Source organism: Micromys minutus (genome assembly GCF_963924665.1).
Source record: "Micromys minutus genome assembly, chromosome: 16".
Lineage (NCBI taxonomy): Eukaryota > Metazoa > Chordata > Mammalia > Rodentia > Muridae > Micromys > Micromys minutus.
The window spans coordinates 51,100,400-51,122,583 of NC_137985.1; the positions used below are offsets into that span (position 1 = coordinate 51,100,400).

General features: G+C 43.9%; 1 protein-coding gene across 2 annotated transcripts in view; it reads right to left on the minus strand.

Moving 5' to 3' along the window:
- Positions 1 to 22,184, minus strand: part of LRRC49 (leucine rich repeat containing 49) — a 96,106-nt gene that overhangs the window by 64,203 nt on the left and 9,719 nt on the right. For both annotated transcript variants that reach the window (XM_080930399.1, XM_080930398.1), the window contains 3 exons: positions 21,291 to 21,494; positions 15,418 to 15,484; positions 10,469 to 10,612 (listed from right to left, as the gene is read on the minus strand). In XM_080930399.1, the coding sequence (XP_080786525.1) occupies positions 10,469 to 10,612; positions 15,418 to 15,484; positions 21,291 to 21,494 (415 nt within the window). The remainder of the gene's footprint in view (positions 1 to 10,468; positions 10,613 to 15,417; positions 15,485 to 21,290; positions 21,495 to 22,184) is intronic.

A 22,184-nucleotide genomic window follows, 5' to 3' on the forward strand; every position in this document is an offset into this window, starting at 1 on the left:
TACTTTGAAACTTCTTTTTTCCATTTCAGGGGGTTCTCAGTTTCTCCTCCCTCCCTCTGCACTATTTGACAGGGTACAGGCAGCCCCTCAGAGCCTCGCCCAGTGGTAGCGGCAGCATAGAACACAGCTCTGTGAACACATGGCTGTGCTACTGTTGCTACAGCCAGTCTTAACTACAGAGGCACATGGAAGTGTGGTCATTCCCTGCGAAACCATGCATCCTACCACTTAGGTGCGCACTGACCTAGTCCTGACCCTTCTGAAGACAGGGCACTGTTTTATTTATGCAGAGCTCTATCCTGTCACTCTGGAGAATGTCTCTCTGTGTGGGCTTGCCTAAAGTGTCCTAGTCATTAGAGTAAGCTGTGCTCTTGGGAGGGCAATCACAGAAGGAACGCTGAGCTCTCAGCACTGAGGGAAGAAGTCATAAAGGATGCACACCTCGTTAAAAAAATAGGCACAGTCTGAGAATTTGTATTTAAGTTGGAGAATGTAGGTCACAATGCTGTTTGTGTTTATTGTGTATATTTGGGTTAAAGACCCATGAATACACACACAGCACATGCTCCTACAACACTGCCCAATAAAGTTGGAAGTAGTCAAGAGCACTAACACAAAATAATGAATGGGACGATTCACCAGGAAGACATATCAATTTCAAAGTTATATTTTCTAGAACATAACTTCAAAATATTCACCATGTATTAGATAAATACTGACATGCTAGGCAATATAACAAGCTTCATAAAACCAATCCATATTCACTGGACAAAAAGCACTTAAATTAAAAAAAGACAGCTTGATAAATGGATGAAGAAATCACATATTTCAAAAAGTAAAAAGATTCTCCAGGGGCTTGGGAAGAAGTCTCAGTGGTAATCCACTTGCTCTCAAAGCAATCTCTGTCATCTGTGTAGGAGTCAGACATTCAGTTGCACACCTATAACCTAGCATTGCAGTGTAGAAACAAGCAGATCCTGGAATTCTGTCAAGTCTGTCTAGCTTAAGCATTGGGTTCTGTCAGGAGCCAACAAGCTAATAACTAGCAGGTGATCTTCATGAGATGGTCTGCCTTGGATTAAAATAATCCATGATAGATTTGTTCTCTCAGGCAAAGCCCAGGAGAAAATCATTTTAGGAAAAATTCTGCTATTAATGTGTTTTTCCTGTTATTATTAAAACATATATAATAATCACTAGGTATTAGCCCACACTTCTGAGCAGATCTTTGCAGATCTATGAAGATGTACTATTTTGTAGTGATGCTATACACAAAAATAGATGACTTCTTAATTCTTTATGATGATCTTGTAAGATTTCCTAAAATTATACCAGTATTTATTAATCTCTGTTATAGTGGGGCTGCTATTAGGTCCTTTCTGATCGTCAAAACTGCAATGAGAACTCTGCCAGTCTCCCAAGTGTCACCAGTTAATTGCTTCTAGATAGTAACCAGACTTTCTACTGCTCAGAGAACATTCCAAGAGGTTGTAAAACCATTAACCAAAGGTCATAAAAATGGAACTAATGGTTTACTAAAGATGCTATGAAGATAAAATGTTAACTGGGTTTATCTATACAAACTTCACTAATAACTTAGTTATGTTTTTTACCCTTCAATGAACCTGTGGAGCTGTGACAGGTGATGAATACTCCTAATGGATCAGCATGTAAACATTCACTGTTGTAAACTTCTTATTTGACAATGGTTTGAATTTATATGTAAACTTGGGATGAACTTTTTACCATGCAATCATGTATTCTGATAGATGTCTAAGTGCTGAGGACAGAGAGGAAAGCAAATTTATACTTTTTTAAAGAATTAGATATTTTATTTATTTACATTTCAAATTTTAACCCCTTTCCTGTTTTCCCTTCTGCAAACCCCATATCCCATTCCTCCCTTACCCTACTTCTATGAGGGTACTCCTCCACCCACCCATTCCTGCCTCACCGACCTAGCATTCCTCTACATTGGGGCATCAAGCCTTCACGGGACCAAGGCCTCCCCTCCACTGATGCCAGATAAGGCCCCTTGGGCTCCTTCAGTCCTTCTCCTAACTCCTCCATTGGGGTTCCTGTGATCAGTCCGATGGTTAGCTTCAAGCATCTGCATCTGTATTGGTCAAGTGGCTGGATATAAACTTAACTCAAACAAATCAGTAGCCTTCTTCTACCCAAAGGATAAATGGGCTGAGAAACAAATTCGAAAAAAAAAAAAAAAAAGCCCTTCACAATAGTCACAAATTTACACTTATTCACCTTTTTCGTTCATTCCATTTCTCCCTTTTTCTTAGAAAGCTGTCATAGGAAACTTTTTACAAGTTAGAAATAAATGCTGAAGTCACTTTTCTAAGTGTCCCCTTTTTCCTGCAACTTCAACTAGCATGCTGAAAGAGCTGTGTAGTTCCTGCTGAGATAGAACTAAGACTATTTAACTTAATCCCTTGCTGTTTTAGGATGAGGTGCTAAGTACCAGAGACCGTAGTTTCTGGTCCCAGAGGAACACAGAAGGCAGGTCAGCTACAGCAGCAAAATGAATTAGACTTAGATAAGTAAACTTGTAATTATTATACAGCAACCCTAAATATCTCATAAGACAAAATTCTTACCCTCTACTGACACTCCTCCCCCTCCACTGCCTCAAGGAGAACTGACCATGAAGGGCTGGCCCTCAGCAGGCTTCAAGTTCAATGAGAAATCCTATCTTTAAACCCAGAATGGAAAGTGACAGCAAAAGATACAAGACCTCTTTCTCTAGCCTTTGCATGCTCACCCCACTTCATGCTCACCCCACACTTCCGTACTCATAGAATAAACTGTACATATATTTTTTAAGCCACATGTAGTCAAAGCATAGTGCTTTGAAAATATTTTGAATGAAATGATAATGATAAGAAAGTTTCAAGGGGCTGGAGGTAGAACATTTGGCTTCATGGGATCATCCTCAGCACTGGGGTAAAAAAGACCTTTTCATTTATTAATTAAAAATATTTATAGTGTACACATGTGTGTTCATGCATACATTGGTACCTGTATGTGCATGCATGCAAGCATCCTCGGAATTTACTCAGGAAACATGAAAATCATAACACACTTAGAAACAGACATTCTTGATGCAGGATTCTTCCTGCACGGAGTTCCATACAAGGTCAGCCTCCAACAACAGATAGATGTAGGCCTTGGCCCAGGCCTTCAGGCATGAGGACTGTGTGTTCTAGGACCAGCTGGGCAGGACAGGAAGACCCTGTCTAAAAAGATCCTGCTCCTCCTGCTAGCAATGATGACAACAAAGACTAGAGAATTCAGGATCTGTAGTCAGAAAACAAGGGTGGCTCTCAGAAAGAAGCTCTATCTACAAGTACTGAAATTGTAAAAATAAACAATAAAAACTAAAATATCAAATGTCCAGCACAAGAAAGTAACAGAAAACATGAGAGATGAGAGGAAAAATCACCATGAATTATGTTTTTTAAAGGCTATGAAGAGGTTCAGCAAAACCCAAAAGCTGGTTCTTTGAAAGTTCTATTGAAATAAACAATATTAGTCAAGAAAAATGAAATCCTAAGTAAACATCATTAGAAGTGGCCATGGGGGCAGGAATACAGACAGAGTGACAGAAATGAAAACAACAAACTCAAGTGTCCTTATATTATAGGAAACTATCAAAGCAGCCAAGACTCTGCCCAGTCAAAGTCAAACCCACCCGGCCTGTTTCCCAATTAACTTCCACTAAATGGCTGAGGAAGGCACTATCTTTACCTCCCACTGGAGATTTCTAAGTATAGAAGCAAAGTGGGAAACAAAGGCTATGCAAGTGCAGGGCCCTCAGCAACCCATCTGTGGCAGGCAGAGCATCACAGCATCAGTACCAGAAATGTAAGAGGAAAAGGAATTGTGGGGTCATGTCCTTAACTATTACCAACAACCTCAGCAAAAGCCTTCAGGACTGTGCACAAACTACAGCCTAGGATATGTGAGCAAGATGCTAGAATATCTATGTTCCATAGACAAAGAATGGCATCTAATACGACCTATGTAAGAAATATTTTAACAAAATTCAATTATTATTCATAATATAAACTCAAAGTGAATTGAGAATAGAAGACAAGTTCTTGGGCTGGAGCGATGTTGAGTCCTTGTGCTGTGAGCATGAGGCCCTAGCTCCATATAAAAAGCTGCCATGGTTGTGAGCATCAATATCTCCACCAAGGCTGACGGGTGCTCAGTGCAAGATGCTCCAAGTCCTGCTCTGCCCTGCGTGCACACAGAGGGCACTGTACCCACACATTCATGTGCATGCACCACACAGTTTCTTCAGATTGATAAACGGCAGCTAAGGAATGTAGCCTGAATGTGTGCATCCTTGGAATTTAGTTCTACTCCAACAAACATGAAAAACATCACACACTTCAAAACAACCTTACTGCTTGATGCAGAATTTTCCCTGCACAGAGCTCCATACAAAGTCAGCCTCCAACAACAGCAAGATGCAGTACATTTTCTTTAAAGTTGAGGATAAACCAAGAATCAACCTGCTCTTTGCTTCAGTCTTGTGCTAAAGGTTCTAGTTCAGTGGAATACAGAACAATCAAACTCAGTATCTAGTGAGGGACCTTCACTTGATGGCTCCTTCTGTAAATCCTCACATGACAGAGGGACAGCAGGCTCCTATGAAGGAATTGATTCCATTTCTCTACTCGCTACCTGACTCTCAGTCCTTTCTCACGGGTAACAAGGTTCCAACATACAGCGGATATATAATGTTTAGTAGGAAACTGCTATTATTTGTTAAAAAAGAAAACAAAAACCAGCTGTTGAGGTTTTATCTTTTACTGTTTACTGTAATGCTAAGTGCTGGCCTCCAAGATCTGGAGTCTGCACGCAGCCTGAGGGACTCTGCCCCTAGTTAATTCTGATTGGTTAATAAAGATGCCAGCAGTCTGTAGCTGGGGAGAAGAGACATAGGAGGGTTTTAGGTTTTGGAGGGCTGAAGACCACAAAAAAGGAAAGGAGAAGAAGCAGCCATGGGATAGAAAAGAGGTTCGGGAGAGAGAAGGAAGAGACGGCCATGGAAGAAGGACAACGTGCAGAAGGGAGGAGAGCCACCATGGCCTCTGGGCCAAGGAAACATGGCCAAGAGGGTTGCCAAATTAGGTTAAGAACAGGCAAGATGGAACATAGAAGTTAGTTAAGTAGTAACTCGAAGTTACTGGTAGGAAAGTGGATCCGAACAGCATGGAGGTCAGGCGGTCGCCCAGCTATTGTGTTGCTTAAGGCATATCAAAATATAAATGCTGTATGTGTCTTTCATCCGGGAACATGAATGGTCTAAGGCAGGAAGAAAACCTTTTCCAGGATTTATTAATGTTTTTTTACTATAACCACCAAAAAAGTATAAATGGAACACCAGTTTAGGTAATATACAGACATATTAATAGAATAAGTGCTCAAAGCAAGGTTGTTATAGATAAATGTCAATGAACCAAAATCAACAATGATTCCATATGTTACTAACAGTATCAAATCAATTTCTTAACAAAATTTTCATATCAAAAAGTATGTCAGCTCTCTGTAGGGTTTCAAAACAACTGACATAATAGTTTTACATCTGGGGGTTTCTGTGCTGCCTTCCACATTGGTGTGCACATCTCTGGAGAAGACTATTCTCCCACTCTCAGTTCTTTGGCTAGGGTTGAGTACGCATGGCATTTTCCATGTCTCTGTTACGTCTACGGCTCAGCTCACGGTTGGGCAGTCATCTTGGTGAGACTTTCTGGGCGCAGCTCTGACATTTAGAAGGTACAGTCTCACAACAAACTCTCCGATCTTCTGCCTCATATAATCTTCCTGCCTCCTCTTCCATGCAAAATAATCTAATTATATTTTCTTAAGGAGGAAGCAGGAAGCTAAGAGCCAATTTCTCATTGGTCAAGGAATCTGTTTACTGGCTGAGGAGACCAGGTATCTTCAGCGCAATGTTTTCAATGAGACAGGAAAGAACAGATGAGGAGGATGTGGTGCTTGGAAGAGGCAAGCGAGTGTCCCTGAAGTGCTTCATTCCCGGTAATGGGATCATGTAGACATGTGTGGAGCAGCCATGCTTCAGTGACTGGTTAGTATAGACTGTAGCAATGCCTTTAAGACATGCTGTCTACACATGCACAAAGTGTAGAAGGTCATTTATGCCATGTGAAATACTAAAAAATTTAAATATTATTATTGTTGGGAACTAAAACCATAAGATGCAATACTATATAGCTGCCAAAATTAGCAAACTAGAGCTGGGGTTCTAGAGTAGATGGCTCTCAAGTCATGGTGTCAGGAAAGGCAGAACACAGGAGACACGCACAAAGCGCTTGAAAGCATAAAAACCTAGCCCAATGTGTTCTTTAGAAATTTAAAAAATAAACTTTATTAAGTGGGGCTGGGAGATGGCACGGTGGGAAAGTTCTGAGTGGGGTGTGTAAAGCCCTGGGCTGATCCCCAGCACCCAAGAGAAAAGGAGCCCAAGACAGAGTAAGCAACGCGGAACTCAGCAGAGCAGCGCAGAAGGGAGCCAAGGCCTGCTGTGCCCCAAACAGTCTCATTCGTCACTCTGGCCGAGAGCTGCCAGTGCTGCTGCAGTTTCCAGTTACGGGTGTTTTATGATTTCCCTGAAGCAGAGTCTCACTCTCTAGCTCCTGAGCTGGAACCCGCCGTGCAGCCTAGACAGGACTTAAACTCCTGCTTCTCCAGCCTCCTGGGAGTGAACTGGGAGTGCAGGCCTCAGTACACACCCACGCTTTACCTGACACTGAGAGACTGGCAAACAAGCATGAGTCCTGACACTGAGTGCAGGAGAGGCTTCTGTTCATAGGTGACATGCTTCTGTCCCAGGGTTGAATAAAAATATTGTTTCAATGTGAGTAAATTCTCAGAACTCAAGAAAGCATGAGTTATCATGGACAGATGGACATTTTGGATGAAGTTCAGGAAGCTGGTGGAACTTCCTAGATGGCCCTGATCAGAAAGACTTCAGTGGGAACCACAAGAGTGGTGCTGCCTTGACACAATTCTTCACTCCAGTGAGTGGGGGCTGTGACAGTCACACTCAGTCTGGACATGCAAAAATGCAAAGCTCGGGCCTGGGCTGCATGGGGAAGCACATCAGGTGGGTGTGTCTAACATCTGTCTGCTCAGCAGCAGTTCCTGAACCAACACTGACCCTACCCAAGCCCCCCTTCATGCACATAAGCACATAAGCATACAGAGCAGCTGCCTGAAGGAGCTCCAGACCTGTTCTCTTAATAGCATAACTGTAGAGTGGGGTGGGAAGATAGTCAGTAATGGCCACGGTAGAATAAAACAAAGTCCTTCTACCTCGAAAAGTTAAAAAAAAAAAATCGGGTTTTTGTTTGTTTGTTTTTTGTTTTTTTGAGACAGGGTTTTTCTCTGTGTAATAACCCTGGCTGTCTCAAACTCTCTTAGTAGACTAGGCTGGCCTTGAACTCTCAGAGTTATACCTGCCTCTGCTTCCCAAGTGCTGAGATTAAAGGCGTGTACCACACCTGACACAAAGTAAAGTCTGTGCTTCAGCAATTGCCTAGCAAGTCAACGGTTTCCCTTCCACTCACTCCACTAAAGGAATGTCCGCTGTGCTCAACACAGTTACACCACTGGGGGAGGGGTAACATCTGAAATGTAAATACAGGGAATATCCAATAAAACTGGGGGGAAAGTCAAAAAACGTTACACACTCTAATAACCAACTGAGGGAGACAGATGACAATCATTAAAGAAGGGCTCAAACACCAAACCATTACCCAACGTGAGCTTTTATTCCCAAGTTATCATCTGAGGGTCTAGGGGTCATTCAGAGGCAGAGCATTTGCCTCAAGGTTACCAGACAGGGCTGGCGAGTGGCTGAGTGGCTAAGAACATGTTCTGCACTGTCAGAGAACATGGTTCCGGTCCAAGCACCCATGTCAGACAGCGCACAACTACCTGTAACTCCTACTTCAGAGATGTGATGGCTCTGGCCTCCTTGGGCATGTGTACCCACACTTAAAATTAATTAAAAAATAGTCTTTAAGATCTGTAGTCACTAAATAGGAAAAAAAAAAACAGGTATGGTAGAACAAGCCTGTACCTCAACACCTGGGATGTGGAAGCTGGAACATTAGGGGGTCAATCCTTGGCTACAGAGAGAATTTAAGGGCAGCATGGGCTCCATGAGACCCTGACTTACCCCAAATCTCCCACCTTCCCAAGGACAGAAGAAGTAAGATAACTGACCCTAAGGACAAGAAAGGAGGAAGGAAAATATGTAGGCTCAGTGGTTAAAGTATTGGACATTTAAAGCAAAGGCTGCATTCGGGCATAGAAGCTCAGACCTGTAACCCAGTACTCAGCAGGCACAGGCAGGTAGATCCCTGTGAGCCCCAGGCCAGCCAGAGCTCTACAGGAAGTCCTGCTGCCAATAAACAACCAATCAAGGCAAAGGGAATCCTCTGACCCACCTAAAATGGTAGAGGATCCTTTAAAATTGACTTCAACTGAAGAGCTGAACTATATATACCTTTACTCACTCCTAAAGGTATATTCAATTTCCTGTGTTACATGCATTATATTTATCATTGTGAAGGATATATGTATGATACTGTTGTCTTTTTATAAATGGATACAATTTCCTTTCTAGAAGATGCTGCTGCTGTCTCGGCTGCCACAGAGACAAGCAGAGACAACATTCACCCTGCAATTTGGTGAGTTCCTGGAGAAGCAGCATGTGCTTCCAAGGGAAAGCCAAAATCCAAGCAGGAACATGCTAAATCATCAGATTTCTGCCCCCAACTGACCAAGCTCTTTGGATGCTTCCCAGCCCCAGTGTCCTGAGCCCAGACTGAGTCCTGACTGAGCAGAAACACAACATCGTAAACCAGTCTGAAAGCTTTGAAAACAATTAACCTCACTGCCATTCTCTCCAACCTGGGGCAGACTTAACACAACTCAGACACTATGCAATAAATCCAGATCCTGAAAAGGATTCTGAAAGTCTCCTCTCTCCCAGAAGACACAGGTGCTGCCTTAGACTCTGGGAAAAGAGAACGTGAAACCGTGAAACCGATCTGTATGATGAAGCTTGGGGACAAGACATTACCCATTGATCACATTCCAGAGACACTAAGCTCTGTACTCAGGAAGGGGTCCTGTTAGAATGTGCCTTTTGTTTTAATATTTATTTACTTTATGTATATGAGTACACTGTCGCTGTCTTCAGACACAGCAGAAGAAGGCATCAGATCTCATTACAGATGATTATGAGCCACCATGTGGTTGCTGGGATTTGAACTCAGGACCTCTAGAAGAGCAGTCAGTGCTCTTAACCACTGAGCCATCTGTCCAGTCCAGCATGTACCTCTAAAAGTGCATGAATGATGTAAGTTTTCTACAGTGTTGAAACAAAGGAAGCTCTTCAAATGATGATGATGCCAAGTCTGGTATCATTGCATAAAGCTGGAGATGTGTTTCTAGTACATTCCCCCTTTGTATCAATATATCAGGCCTCTGCACCAGGATACTGTTTAGTTACCTACTTCCAGCAAAAGCATCAAGTCCTCCTACAGGGGCAGCAGAAGAAGGGCAGGCACCCAGTTCCTGACGCCACAGCAGAGGAGCCTACGCTCCCATCGTGGAGTTAGAAGGAAAGCATCACATGACTTAAGCCCCACTGTTATAACCCAGCCAACACAGCACAACAGTCACGTCCAGTGCTTTTAGCCTTCCTAACGCTGAGACCCTTTAATACAGTTCCTCGTGTTGTAGCGATCCCCAACCATCACATTATTCTTGTTGCTACCCTGTAAGTACAATTCCACTACTGTTATGAATGCTAATGTAAACATTTGTGTTTTCTGATGTTGTAGGCCACCCCGTGAAAGGGTCCTTTGACCTTCAAAGGGGTCGTGACCCACAGGTTGAGAACGTCTTGTCCTGACAATGTATCTCTCCCCCTCTACTCACCACTAAGGTGTTGCTATGGCTTCTTTAGCGTCAGCAAGCACAAAGAGACAAAGTGACAAGCCCGGTTACTTCACTTTAGACAAATCTCAGCTGAGATCCAGAGTGCCAGTGTTGCACCCAGGGTCACACAACTGGTCCGAGGTGACGTAGCTGAGACTAGAGCCAGCCTCTGCAGTCCTGGGCACTCTCCCCTTTACATCCAGGGCCTTCTTAAAACTGCCAAAAGATGCTCACGGGGACCTCTCCATGTGTACTCAGCCTCTCCTGGGAACAACCCCTCGGCTGTCGCTCAGCAACAGCCCTTGTCATCCTTTCTAGTTCAGTGCCCAGGACAAAGGGACGAGAAGTCTCTGACTGTGCACCAGCTGCTCCACTTAGAGGTGACACTCCCACCGGTAAGACGCTGAGCACTTGCATCCGTCCCTCTGCAGAGACGCAGAACTCACGGCGTCCACTGTGTACTCACCACAAAAGTGATCTGGTTGTGTCGAAGGTTAAGTTCTGTTAGTGAATCCAGACCGTTGAGATTGTCGACATGACTCAAGAGGTTCCTGGCAAGGTTTAAAACTCTCAAATCACACAAATGATTAACATTTTCAATTTTGGTAATCTGTTAAAAAAAAGGGGGGGGGGAAGCATGATTAATATATACATCTCACAAAACTCCAAAAACAAATCATTCAAGTCACCAGTTTAGTGCAAATTTATGTGGAGATGTTTACAGTCCATTTACATGTCTCAGGGTGCAAGTCTCATGAAGTATCTAACTTGTGAAGATTAGTTAAGGCTCCTAGTTGAGAATTTAACCAGGATAAACATATCAAGTAAATTTCCTCAAATCATGAGGCCCTTAGGAACTGCTCTAAGGCTGTGAGGTCCCATGCCTACACACGACCTGTCACAGAGACAACTCTGACCCCAAGCCGCAGGTTCACAATGCTTTGCCAAGGCAAGTCAAGCTTCTCAGCGCACACACAAAGGGCAGGATGAACATGGGGCTGCCAGGACCTGGGAGCAGGGAAGAGAATGGAGAAATGGAAGGAAGAAGGAGTCCGAGGGAGGACAGACAGACTCTATAACAGGTGCTGAGGACAGGAGACAACCTCAGAAGGGTGTAATGGTGGGCACTGGCCTGTAGAACTAAAGACCTTAGGCTTTGGAGGCCACACAGGCACAGGAGCAGAGCCACAGCAGGGAGCCTAAGTTCTCCTCTGGAAGCAGGAGGGCACAGCTTGATTTTAAGCCTCACTGTTCTTCTCAGCCAACACAGCACAGCAGGATGAATGTCTCCAAACAGGATGGGGGAGGCAAACTCATCACCGCTTACAGGACACCCATGAAGCAGTGAATCACTCATGCAACACCTTCATTAAGGGGATATATTTTAGAGACTGGAGAGACCCTTAGAGTTGAGAGCTTGCAGGTGTTAGAGGTCCAGAATTCAGTTCCCAGCTCCTACATGAAGGTTCCCAGCTGCCTGAAACTCTAGCTCCATGGGATGCAATGCCCTTTTCTGGTGCATGCACACAAGCATGTGCACATACACATACAAACATGCATGTGCAAAGGCACACACATCTTTTTTTTTAAAGAATAGAATCCATTAGTGGATATAAATCTGCTCATTTATATTGATAGAAATATTATATAAATATTTACTATTTTTTAATCTAATACTTTAAAGCATGTTTGCTAAAAGAATCTTTTTTTAGATTCATAATTCTTCTAGGCTCACAAAGAGACATATATATGGGTGTATTATAAATTGATAATATATGAAGGTAACCTGTGGTCATGTTTAAATTTTGTTCTAAGATCATTTATCTAATTGGTTTAAAGAGAAATAAAGTTATATAAAATTTTAAAAAGAAATAGCAAGGTTACAAAGACTTGTAGACAGCAGAACTGTACAAGTAGATATTGAGTAAAATGTTTGACACTAAATATATGATGAAATTTAAATACATGGACAACAAAATTGCAACATAGAGACTATATAAAAGGAAATCAGTAATGAAAACACCAGCTTGAAAAACACAAAATGCAGAGAAAAGGCAGAAAAGAACCATCTACTCCACAGACAACATGACGAGAGCACACTGAGAACTAAAGCCTAATTGTGAGCCATGCTGACGAGAGGCCAGGGCTTCTGAAGACAGGAGAGCGATCTACCCTGGTGTTTGGACAGACAACTTTCCCACGGTGGATAAGGAAAAGGCAGTGTTTGTCAACCACAGGAAGGGTGTGTTCTCCCTGAGAAAGCTATTACTAAAAGAGCAGAATCTTCTAGAATCATATTTGCATCTTTTTGAAGCATCTCTAGAAAACCAAAATCTGGTAAACAAGATCAAAATCTGGACTAGAAACTAGAGCAGACTTCCCAGTACTCCCCACTACTCTCCTGCAGGAGGTCTTGACGTTTCCACATTTGAAATATTTATTCAATCCCTCACCTTACATACCTAGTACTAACATGTTCCCATCACGAGATTAGTCCAACCAGTGTGCCAACTCTAAGGGCTCCAGAGAACAGTTTCCCTGTCTGCTGATCAGTTTTCTATCACCTTGACACTGAAGATCAGTTATTCAGAATGAGGCAATATCAACTGTGGGAAAGCCTCCATCACATTGGCCTGTAGGTAAGTCTATGGGGCATTGTTTTTGATTCATGTGGGACAGTCAGTCCGTTGTGTGTGGTGCTACCCATGGGCTGTTGGTTCTGATTGCTATAGGAAAGTGGGCTAGATATGTAATAAAGAGCAAGCCAGTGAGCAGCACTCCTCCATAGCTTCTGCCTGCAGGCTCTTGTCTGACTTCCACTGATAACGGAATACTGACTTTAAACTGAAACAAGCCCTTCCCTCCCGAAGATGATTTTGGTCATGGTATTACCACAGCAACAGAAAGCAGACCAGGACACCACCTCCCCTTCTCTTTCCACTTTCCAATCAGTTTCCTGACCTGATCCACCATCCTCCAGACAATTGCCTGTCCATAAGACAACTGTGCTTAATGTTATGTTCACTAACTTTAATTTCTATTGAAGCTAGAAGAGACCAATATCAGACACTGATTTATCTAGTGATCCACGTATGCACGGCCTGTAGCTTCTTGGGAGCTGTCCTGGCTTCTGTCCACTGGTGACACCTCTCTTCTCTCACTGCTGTGAGAGCTTACTCCAGGAAAGGTCCACCATGCTGATGAGACTGAATCCTAAAGATCAGGAGCCTTCTCTTAAGGATGTCTAAGTTTTCTTGCTTTTTGGTAATTCACACATTTTATTTGGGGAAGTGTGCACATGCCCAGCATGAGGTGGAGGCAGAGAACAGCCTGAGGGAGTTGGTTCTCTCCTGCCCCAGGCGGGTTCCAGACACACTCCTGCCTTTACCCAAGCTGTCTCACAGACTCTGGGGCTAATTTGATGTTTGTACCAAAAGGTTCATCTCTTGATGTTTTAGGACCCTAATGTCACAATGACTGTCCCTCTTCTCTCTGAAATACACCTCGGCTCTGCTGATTGAAGTCAGGTGTTCTGAAGAAGACTCAGATTCTCATTTCAAATCCCTCCTGGGACTACAGGACTTTAGAAAATAACTGTTTGGAACAAATCTGAAACATTATAAAACTCTGAGAGCACGGGGAAGTTATGAGACGTAATAAGGTGAGCGGATGACGCATGGGAGGTTTTCTGTAACAGTGGTAGAGGATGACGCTTGTACATGATCAAAGGACATGGCATTCATGTGCAGGTGGGTGCCTGGAAACTCTCATGTGCAGGTGGGTGCCTGGAAAATCTCATGTGCAGGTGGGCGCCTGGAAACTCTCATGTACAGGTGGGTGCCTGGAAACTCTCAAAGGTATTCCATAACTTGAAAAATACACAATGTGTTTATTATTTCTATATCAAACTAGCCCTGCTTAAAGTATTATCATCATAAAAAACTTTACTTGTAGTAATAGTTTTAAAAACAGTATGTTTGACAGCTGATCTGGTTCCCACGTCGACTGGATATGAAATCAACTAAAATGCAAGCCGATGATCAGTGGAGGGGTTTTCTTCATCCGGTCTCTTTACTTGAAGAGGGAAGATCCGCCCTAAATTCAGTGGCATCTTCTGGTGGCAGCCCAGATCAACAGACGCAGAAGAAAGAAACTGGTTTTTGCCTGCTTGCCCTCACTCTTGCTGACAAGGTCTGCTATGGCATCCCCTCAATGATGTTAGAACCAACTTCTCTAGGTTTTCACTGTAAACCTAAGACCAACAGCTCTCCCAGAATCCTCCAGGCCTTTGCACCAGACTGGAACTGCTGAACACCCAGCATTGCAGAATAGGAGGTTTTTGGTCTCTACAGTGGTGGACAGTCATTGTAGGACTGTATGAGAGAGTTTAATAACACACACACACACACACACACACACACACACACACACACACACACACACACGAGGGGATGGCAGCAACCTTGGGGAAAGCATTTATTTGGCTTACACTTCTACATCATAGTCCATCACTGAAAGAAGCCACGGTGTGGACTAAAACAGGGCAGGAACTTAGAGGCAGGGGCTGAAGTAGAAACTGTGGATAGGTGCTGCTTACTGGCTTGTTTCTCATGGTTTGTTCAGCCTGCTCTCTTATAGAATACAGGGCCACCAGCTCAGGGACAGCACCACCCACAATGTACTGGCCCCTCCCCCATCAGTCACTAATTAAGAAAAAAGCCTTAAGGCTGGATCTTTTGGAAGCATTTACCATTGACGGTTTCTTCATTTCAGATAACTTCAGCTTGTATCCAGCTGACACAAAATTAGCCAGCACATACGAGTTCTATTCCTGTAGAGAACCCTGACTAATATGTATGCTACAAGATAAAATAACACTTTCTTAGTGCAATGAAACCGACTTTAAAAACCTACAAGGACATGATGGCCATGAAATCCAGGACACGGATAACTACCGGTGAAGAAGCAATGGGCAGGAAGGGGAGAAACTTGAGCAGAAGGGGGTCAGTACAATCAGAGTGGCTCTTGAGTTTTGCCTAAGTACCAATTGTCACAACTAGACAGATCCCAGGGTCTCTAAGAAACTAGGAACTCTTCCTGCATCAAAAGGTTGAAGACCTCAGACAGCCAATGAATCCATAAAGTAACTCTTACAATTCATTGTTAGCATGATTCTTAAAACATTTGTAATACAAAATGTGCTGGAGACTTTCAAAGGAGAAGGGAGGGAGAGAGGGATGTAAGGGTGGGAGTAAGGGAGAGGAGGAGGGAAAGAGCTGTACAGTAAGGGAGAGGAGGAGGGAAAGAGCTGTACAGTAAGGGAGAGGAGGAGGGAAAGAGCTGTACAGTAAGGGAGAGGAGGAGGGAAAGAGCTGTACAGTAAGGGAGAGGAGGAGGGAAAGAGCTGTACAGTACCTGATTTCCATGAAGGTCCAAGACATCTAAATTCTTTAGATTCTCCAGATTTGAGATTTTCTTGATTCTGAAAGTCAGAATAAGCAGAATTGAGAAGAAATGCAGGCACTTCACATCTATGAGTAAGGCAAAGACTGCTAAGACAGGAAGGGATCCTCATTTTAATATTTAAATTCTTGTTCTTCCCACTGCACACACAAAGTAGTAACAGATGCATAAATGTCTTACTTTAGAGAACAGCAATTCTAACCTTAGGTCACAGTGTGTGCTGGGGCACAGTGGTGCATGCCTGGAGCCCCACACATGCCTGAAGCCCCACACATGCCTGGAGTCCCACACATGCCTGGAGCCCCACACATGCCTGGAGTCCCACACATGCCTATAGTCCCAACTACTTGAAAGGCTAAAGCAAGATGATCACTTGAGACCACAAGTTTAGGAATTCAGAGAGAGCCTGGAGCAAAAGAGCAAGATGATGCTAGAAGCTGGAAAGAACCCAGATGTCCTTCAGTAGATGAATGGATACAAAAATTGTGGTACATTTACACAGTGGAGTACTACTCAGCTATCAGAAACAACTAACGAAATTCTCAAGAAAATGGCTGCATCTAGAGAATATCATCCTGAGTGAGGTAACCCAGTCACAAAAGAACAGACATAATATGCAGTCACTGATAATGGGATACTAACCCCAGAAAGCTCTGAACACCCCTGAAACAACCCACAGACTGTGTGAAGATCAAGAAAAAAAGAAAAAAAAAGAATATATTTTAATTAAAATAGAACTGTATCACATCCCCTTTCCTTCCTACAGCCCCTCCCAGTTTCTCTCCTATCTCCTCAAATTAATACCCTCTTTTCCTATATTATGGTTACATATATACATATGTGTATGTATATGTACCCACAAATACTTAATTACAACCTTATAAAAATGTATTTGTATACTTTTATGCAAAATGCTTAAAATCTGTACATTTATCTTTGTTTTTTAAAATAAAGTTAAAAAAAGATATAAATACAATTTACAACAATGTATATATAAAAGAATTTAAATTTCAAACTGCTCTGGTGGTTAAGTCTGCCCACGTTCTCCTCACTGCCGCCCTCGACAGCTCCTTCATCTGCCTCGCTGCCCACAAGCACAGTCTCAGCATGAAAAGTACTTATTTTCATGGCTCCTAAGGAGCCTACAGATTCCCACCATAACTACTCAGCAGGAACAAAGAGATAACGGAAAACCTCACCTTTACCACCAGTTGTCATTATTGTCTCGAAGAACAATGTCTACCTTCCTCAGGGTGTCCAGAAGGCATGGACCATGCTAGCACAGCACACACCTAAACCTCATGAATGTCTAATGCTTCCAGAACATCATGGCCAGAACAAGGACTCCACCGGCACCAATGCAATCTAACCTGCTGATAAGGGTCTTCCTCTCACACTTGGAACCAATGCAACATGGCTTTACTGTTTTCCCCTTCAGGCCTACCACTCTCCACAACCCCCTTACATGTCTCTCCTAAAACCCGAGTCTGCTCTTTTCCTGGAAAACACAGCAGTGCTGATTTACTTAACTCACACCATGGGCATCCTTGTGGACTCACGGCCTTCACTGAAAGCAGGGGTCATACCATCCGTCAGACCATGAGTGTCCTTGTGAACACAAAAGCCTTTACATAAGACCAGGTACTTCAAACCATCCTAGCTCACATCTAAATATCTGGTTCACAGATGATTTCTCTTTTCACTTTGTTTTTTTGGGGTTTGTGTTCATTTATTTTGCTCTTGATAAACCTAGAACTCCTAGAGGAGGTCACAGAAGCCCAACCGTACGGGTTAAGCGGAGCCATACCTTCCAACAGCAATCTGACCTCACGGTCGCTAGAGAATGATCCCATTCTATCATCTTCCCTAAAACAGTGGTTCAAACTCTTATGTGAATCAGACTCAGCTGGAAAGCTTGCTAGAACATCGAGGATCAGCTTCTCCTATTCTCCTTTGAACTAGCTTTGTCCTCCAGCTGGTTCCCATATTGAGTTATTCAAACACTGGTTAAGCTTCTTATCCAGAAATATGGTGTGTCGGGTGGTAATATGTGTGTGCATATTTGTGAGCACTGTGGTGTGTATGTGCATATATATATACACGAGTGTATGCATGTACATGTGTGCATATGTATGTGTGTATGATATGTGTGTGTAGACACTTGTGTGTATGTAGGTATGTATGGAGGTCTGAGGTTGATGTGAGGATGTCTTGCTCTAATCACTTCTTGTTTGTTATTGTTGTTTGGTTTTGGGGTTTTTTGGAGTTTTTTTGAGACAGGATGTTTCTCCAAACCTGAAGCTCACCATTTTGAGTACACTACATGGCCAGCAAGCCCCTAAAATCTGCCTGTCTCTACTCCCTGTCACTGGGGTTACAAGTGTATATAACCATGCCTGGCAGTTTTAAGTGGAAACCTCATGTCCTCATGCTTGTTGGCGAGCATCTGAGCCATCTCTCCAGCCCCAGAATTATGTGTTTAACATTTTGAAACTTACTCTTTCCAAGGATAAAAAAATAATGTCTTCACCCAGAGCACTCTGATACAGGGTCTCAATGGAACTCGTGAGCTGTTATCAGAGCAAAGTGGGGCTGGAGGTTCTTGGGAAATCATGCAAATGGCATCAAACCTGAGACAGAGGGTCAGAAGGATATAAAGGCAATGGCACTGAAGAAGCTCCACTTGTCGCCTGAACCTAGAAGTCTGTATGCGCTGCTTCCACTGCCCGGGGACTTCGCAAGAGAAGCTGGAGAAATCTGTTCTGACTAACAGGGCAGAGAGCCATCTACAGCACACAGCTGGAGATGCTCAGCCGGTGCTCTCCAGAGCTCACAGAGTGCGCCACAGCTCTCCTTAGGATTTCTGTCGGATGTTCCAGCCAGGAACACTGGCAGCTGTTTTTGGAACCAGAGATTCCAAAAACAAGTTGTGGACACTTGAGGGAAACCTGATCATGGAGAGTGTAGCAAGTTTTCTTGTGACAACATTTTGCTTTAATTCAAATGTCCTAGTAGTTCAACAACTGCTCAAAAGTGCCTCCTTCTGTGAAAATCTAAGTCGCTTTCCAGAGCAAGCAAAAACAAAAACAAACAAACAAACAAACAAAAACAAGGACGAGGAGGAGAAAAAGAGGAGGGGTCTCTATTAGACACAGCAGAGGGCATGGGGTTTCTCCACGCAGGAAACCCCAGAACTTCAATAAGGCAAAACAGCGCTGTCTTCTGGGTGAAGATGAGCACATGGTTTCTGAGAAACTGGGAAATAGAGACGTGTGGGAAGAATAGTGAGCAGACACACTCAGAGTGTGAGCAGACACACTCAGAGTGTGAGCAGACCCAGCTGCCAGGTGCTGTTTAAAATAAGAAATGGAATCACAGATGTTTCTAGCAAATACCTTGATCTACAGATGAAAAGGGAGACCTTCCGCAGTGATACTGAAGAATAAATATGAACTTGACAGTAATAACTCAGAGAACCAGATGGGAGCCCTGTCTGCAGAGCCAGCATGAGCCCCGGGAAAGGCAAACCTTAGGCCTCCCTCCTCCCTCTGCTCAGGGAGCCGCCTGGACACACTCCTGCTGTGGGACGGTATTTACACACACACTCCTGCTGTGGGACGGTATTTACACACAGCTGCCTGTGCCAGATCCACTCAGCTGCTCCATCTCCACATCTCTAAAATGAAAGAACATATTTCTGATGTCGCTTCAAATTCTGATAGTCCTTGGTTTATTAATTTCCCAAATTCTCTCAAATGATGTGAAACTTTTTCTTTTCTGTATATGTTTCACTATGTGTTTGTGTGTGAGAAGGGAAAGTGAGTGCAGTGCTCACAGAGGCCAGAAGAGGGCACCAGATCCCCTAGGGCTGGAGCTGGCTGAGGGCAGGCCTGATGTGGATGCTGAGACATAAACTTCGCTCTTCTGCCAGGACCCTATACGCTCTTAATCACGGAACCGGCTCTCCAGCCCCTCAAACTCTGTAATTTATTTTTTGATGGAATTAATAACACACATTTGAACTAATAAGCTACACTGATAGAAACTTCAGGAAAACATCAGGGAAGATACAATCCTAAAACTCTGGACCTTGCGGATACAGAGCTAAGAACACAACATCTCCAAACACAGCACTTCGTATATTATATAGTGTGGGCTAAAGTAAAGTCAGAGAACTATAGAGGCTGGAAGGTCACACTGACCTCTTCCTATCACTTTACCCTAAGGCCATAAAAAGACTCTGACCTACATCCTGTGGGAGTACGTCATAAGACCCTCAGGTCAGATGAGCCCTGCCTATAAACAGAAAGCAATAGGAATGAACAGACACAGAAAGAACATGCACAAAGGAACCTGGCTGGGTTGTCCCGGTTTCCACATGGACCACAAACCTGTCCAGTCACATCCCTCTAAGGTTGTCCACTACCCATCAAACCTAAGAAGATTGATGTAACTTTAGCCTGCTTCTCTGGGCCTTCTTATCTGAAGACCACCAAGTCACACAAAGTCAGGATCTTCTCTTACAAACTGTTCTTCTCATCAGGTGTCAGACACAAGCCTTGCAAAGGGCAAAAGACTGGGGTCACTATCAGACTCTGCTGACTCTTCTTCGAGGTCACTGGCAGGCTATTTGGTAAGGCCATGAGTCAGGAATTACGTAGCTCCTGTCTGGCAAAGCTGCAGACAAGGACCCAGGGCGGTACACAGACGAGATGTGACTATAAAGCACACTGAGGGTGGGAGAAATGGCTGCTTTTGCAGGAAACCTGAGTTTGGTTCCCAGTACCCACTTCAGACAACTCACAGTGGCCTGCAATTCCAGCTCCAGGACATCTAATGCCTTCTCTGGCCTCCACAGACACTAGGCATACAGGGGGCAGAGACACACACTTAAAGAAGACATGCACACATGTACATAAAATCAAAACCATAAACAAGTCTCTAAGTAAAAGCTTGCGGTGTCACAGAGAGTGTCGTGCTCTGAGTCGAGCGCTGATCTGATAATCACAAAGGAGTCAATGCCTCCCTCAGGCAAACGTTACCAAGAACGGCAGGTGAAACATACAAGCCTCAAGTGAGCACACGTGCTTAAATATACCCGAGGAACTCACACAGTCCAAGCCAGAGTCCCCCACTCACTTTCAGTTGAGACGTGGTGCTGGAGCACAGCCAGCAGGCCTGCCACACCGAACCCCAGCGAACAGACCATGGCGGTGCTTCAGCGTTAGAACTCCAACCCAGGCTCTCATGCATGCTAGGCCGGTGCCACCACTTACTTCCCCAGGCTTTCCTCTCCTAATGCCTACAGTGTTGACTCTGCTGTGACTCAGTTGGCATCTCAACACTAGCTGGATTCTATTAGGCCACAGGAGAACTGCTCCATAGCTTAGCGGTGAGGTGCCTACACCAGCACTGAACTGAATCGGCACCATCCGCACCCACTTAGAAAGCAGGTGTAGCAGAGTCCACCAAAATCCCAGTGCTACAGAGGTAGAAAAAGGGATATCCTGGGTGCTCCCACGCTGGCCAATCTAGTGCCTCCCCATACCCAAAGGCAAGCTACACATCCAGTGAGAGACTTGCCTCAAGAGAAAGGCACAGACAGTGACAGCAGGACACCAAAGGCTCTCCTCCTGAATATATGCACTGTGAGCACCAGGACAGACGTGTGCACATATGTGCATACATTTACACACACACACACACATGAATACATGCATACACATGTGCAGTGCACATATACACACACCCCACATACACACACCCCTCAGCACACACAACACAGGTAGGTGCTCACATATACAAAGAAACTGCTTTACAAATACCTGTTTTTCCCTAACAGGAGGACGCGAAGGGATTTCAGAGTGGAAAGGCCACTGATTTCTTCAATCTGGTTATCATACAAGTCCAAGAATATTAATCTCTGTAGATTAGAAATATTTTGGATCCGAGTTATAAAATTGTGCTGAAAGTTCAACAAACGTAGGTGCTCTTCCCCGTCGATGACAGGGCACACGGTCAGCTTTTGTCTGGAAAACAATGTAAGGTCAGTGAGATCCTGCGCCAGCACCCTGCCTCCTCTGTCAAACACCGTTAGCAGACGGCTCAGCAGTTCAGAGTGCTTACTGCTCTTCCACAGGACCCAGGTTCAACCAGTTCCCTGCACCTCACAACTCAGCTCACACCTGCCTGTGACTCCAATTCAAGGCCTCCTAGCACCCGTCTCTGACCTTCCCAGGCTCAGGAACGCATGGTGGTGCTGACACCATGCCTACACATAAAATCAATGTTTGAAAAAGAAAAAGGTAATCTGGACCACTTCCTGTCCCAGGGACTAAATTTAATGGTGACTTAAGCACACAAAAAAGGCCAATAGGCACTAGCAAGAGAGATTACTAACATCCAGTCTAAACTCTCGGTGCCTTTTAAAACAAGTCTCCAGTACTAATGATTTCACGTGACATTGACATCAACAGGTTTCTAATGCAACTGTCTCCCATGGGAGAGGTTTAGGTGGTCAAATCATGTCACAAAAACAGAAAAAAAAATGTCTTTGGTTTCAGTCACTGGTGTCATGGGAGCAAGACGCATAAAGATGGGCTTCTTAGAATCACTGACTCAAGGAATGTGCATGAGAGCAAGAGACCCTGCCGTCTGCAATGGGGGACACTCGTGGAATATTTCATGTGAAGCTCCTTCATTGCAAGGCAACCCTACTG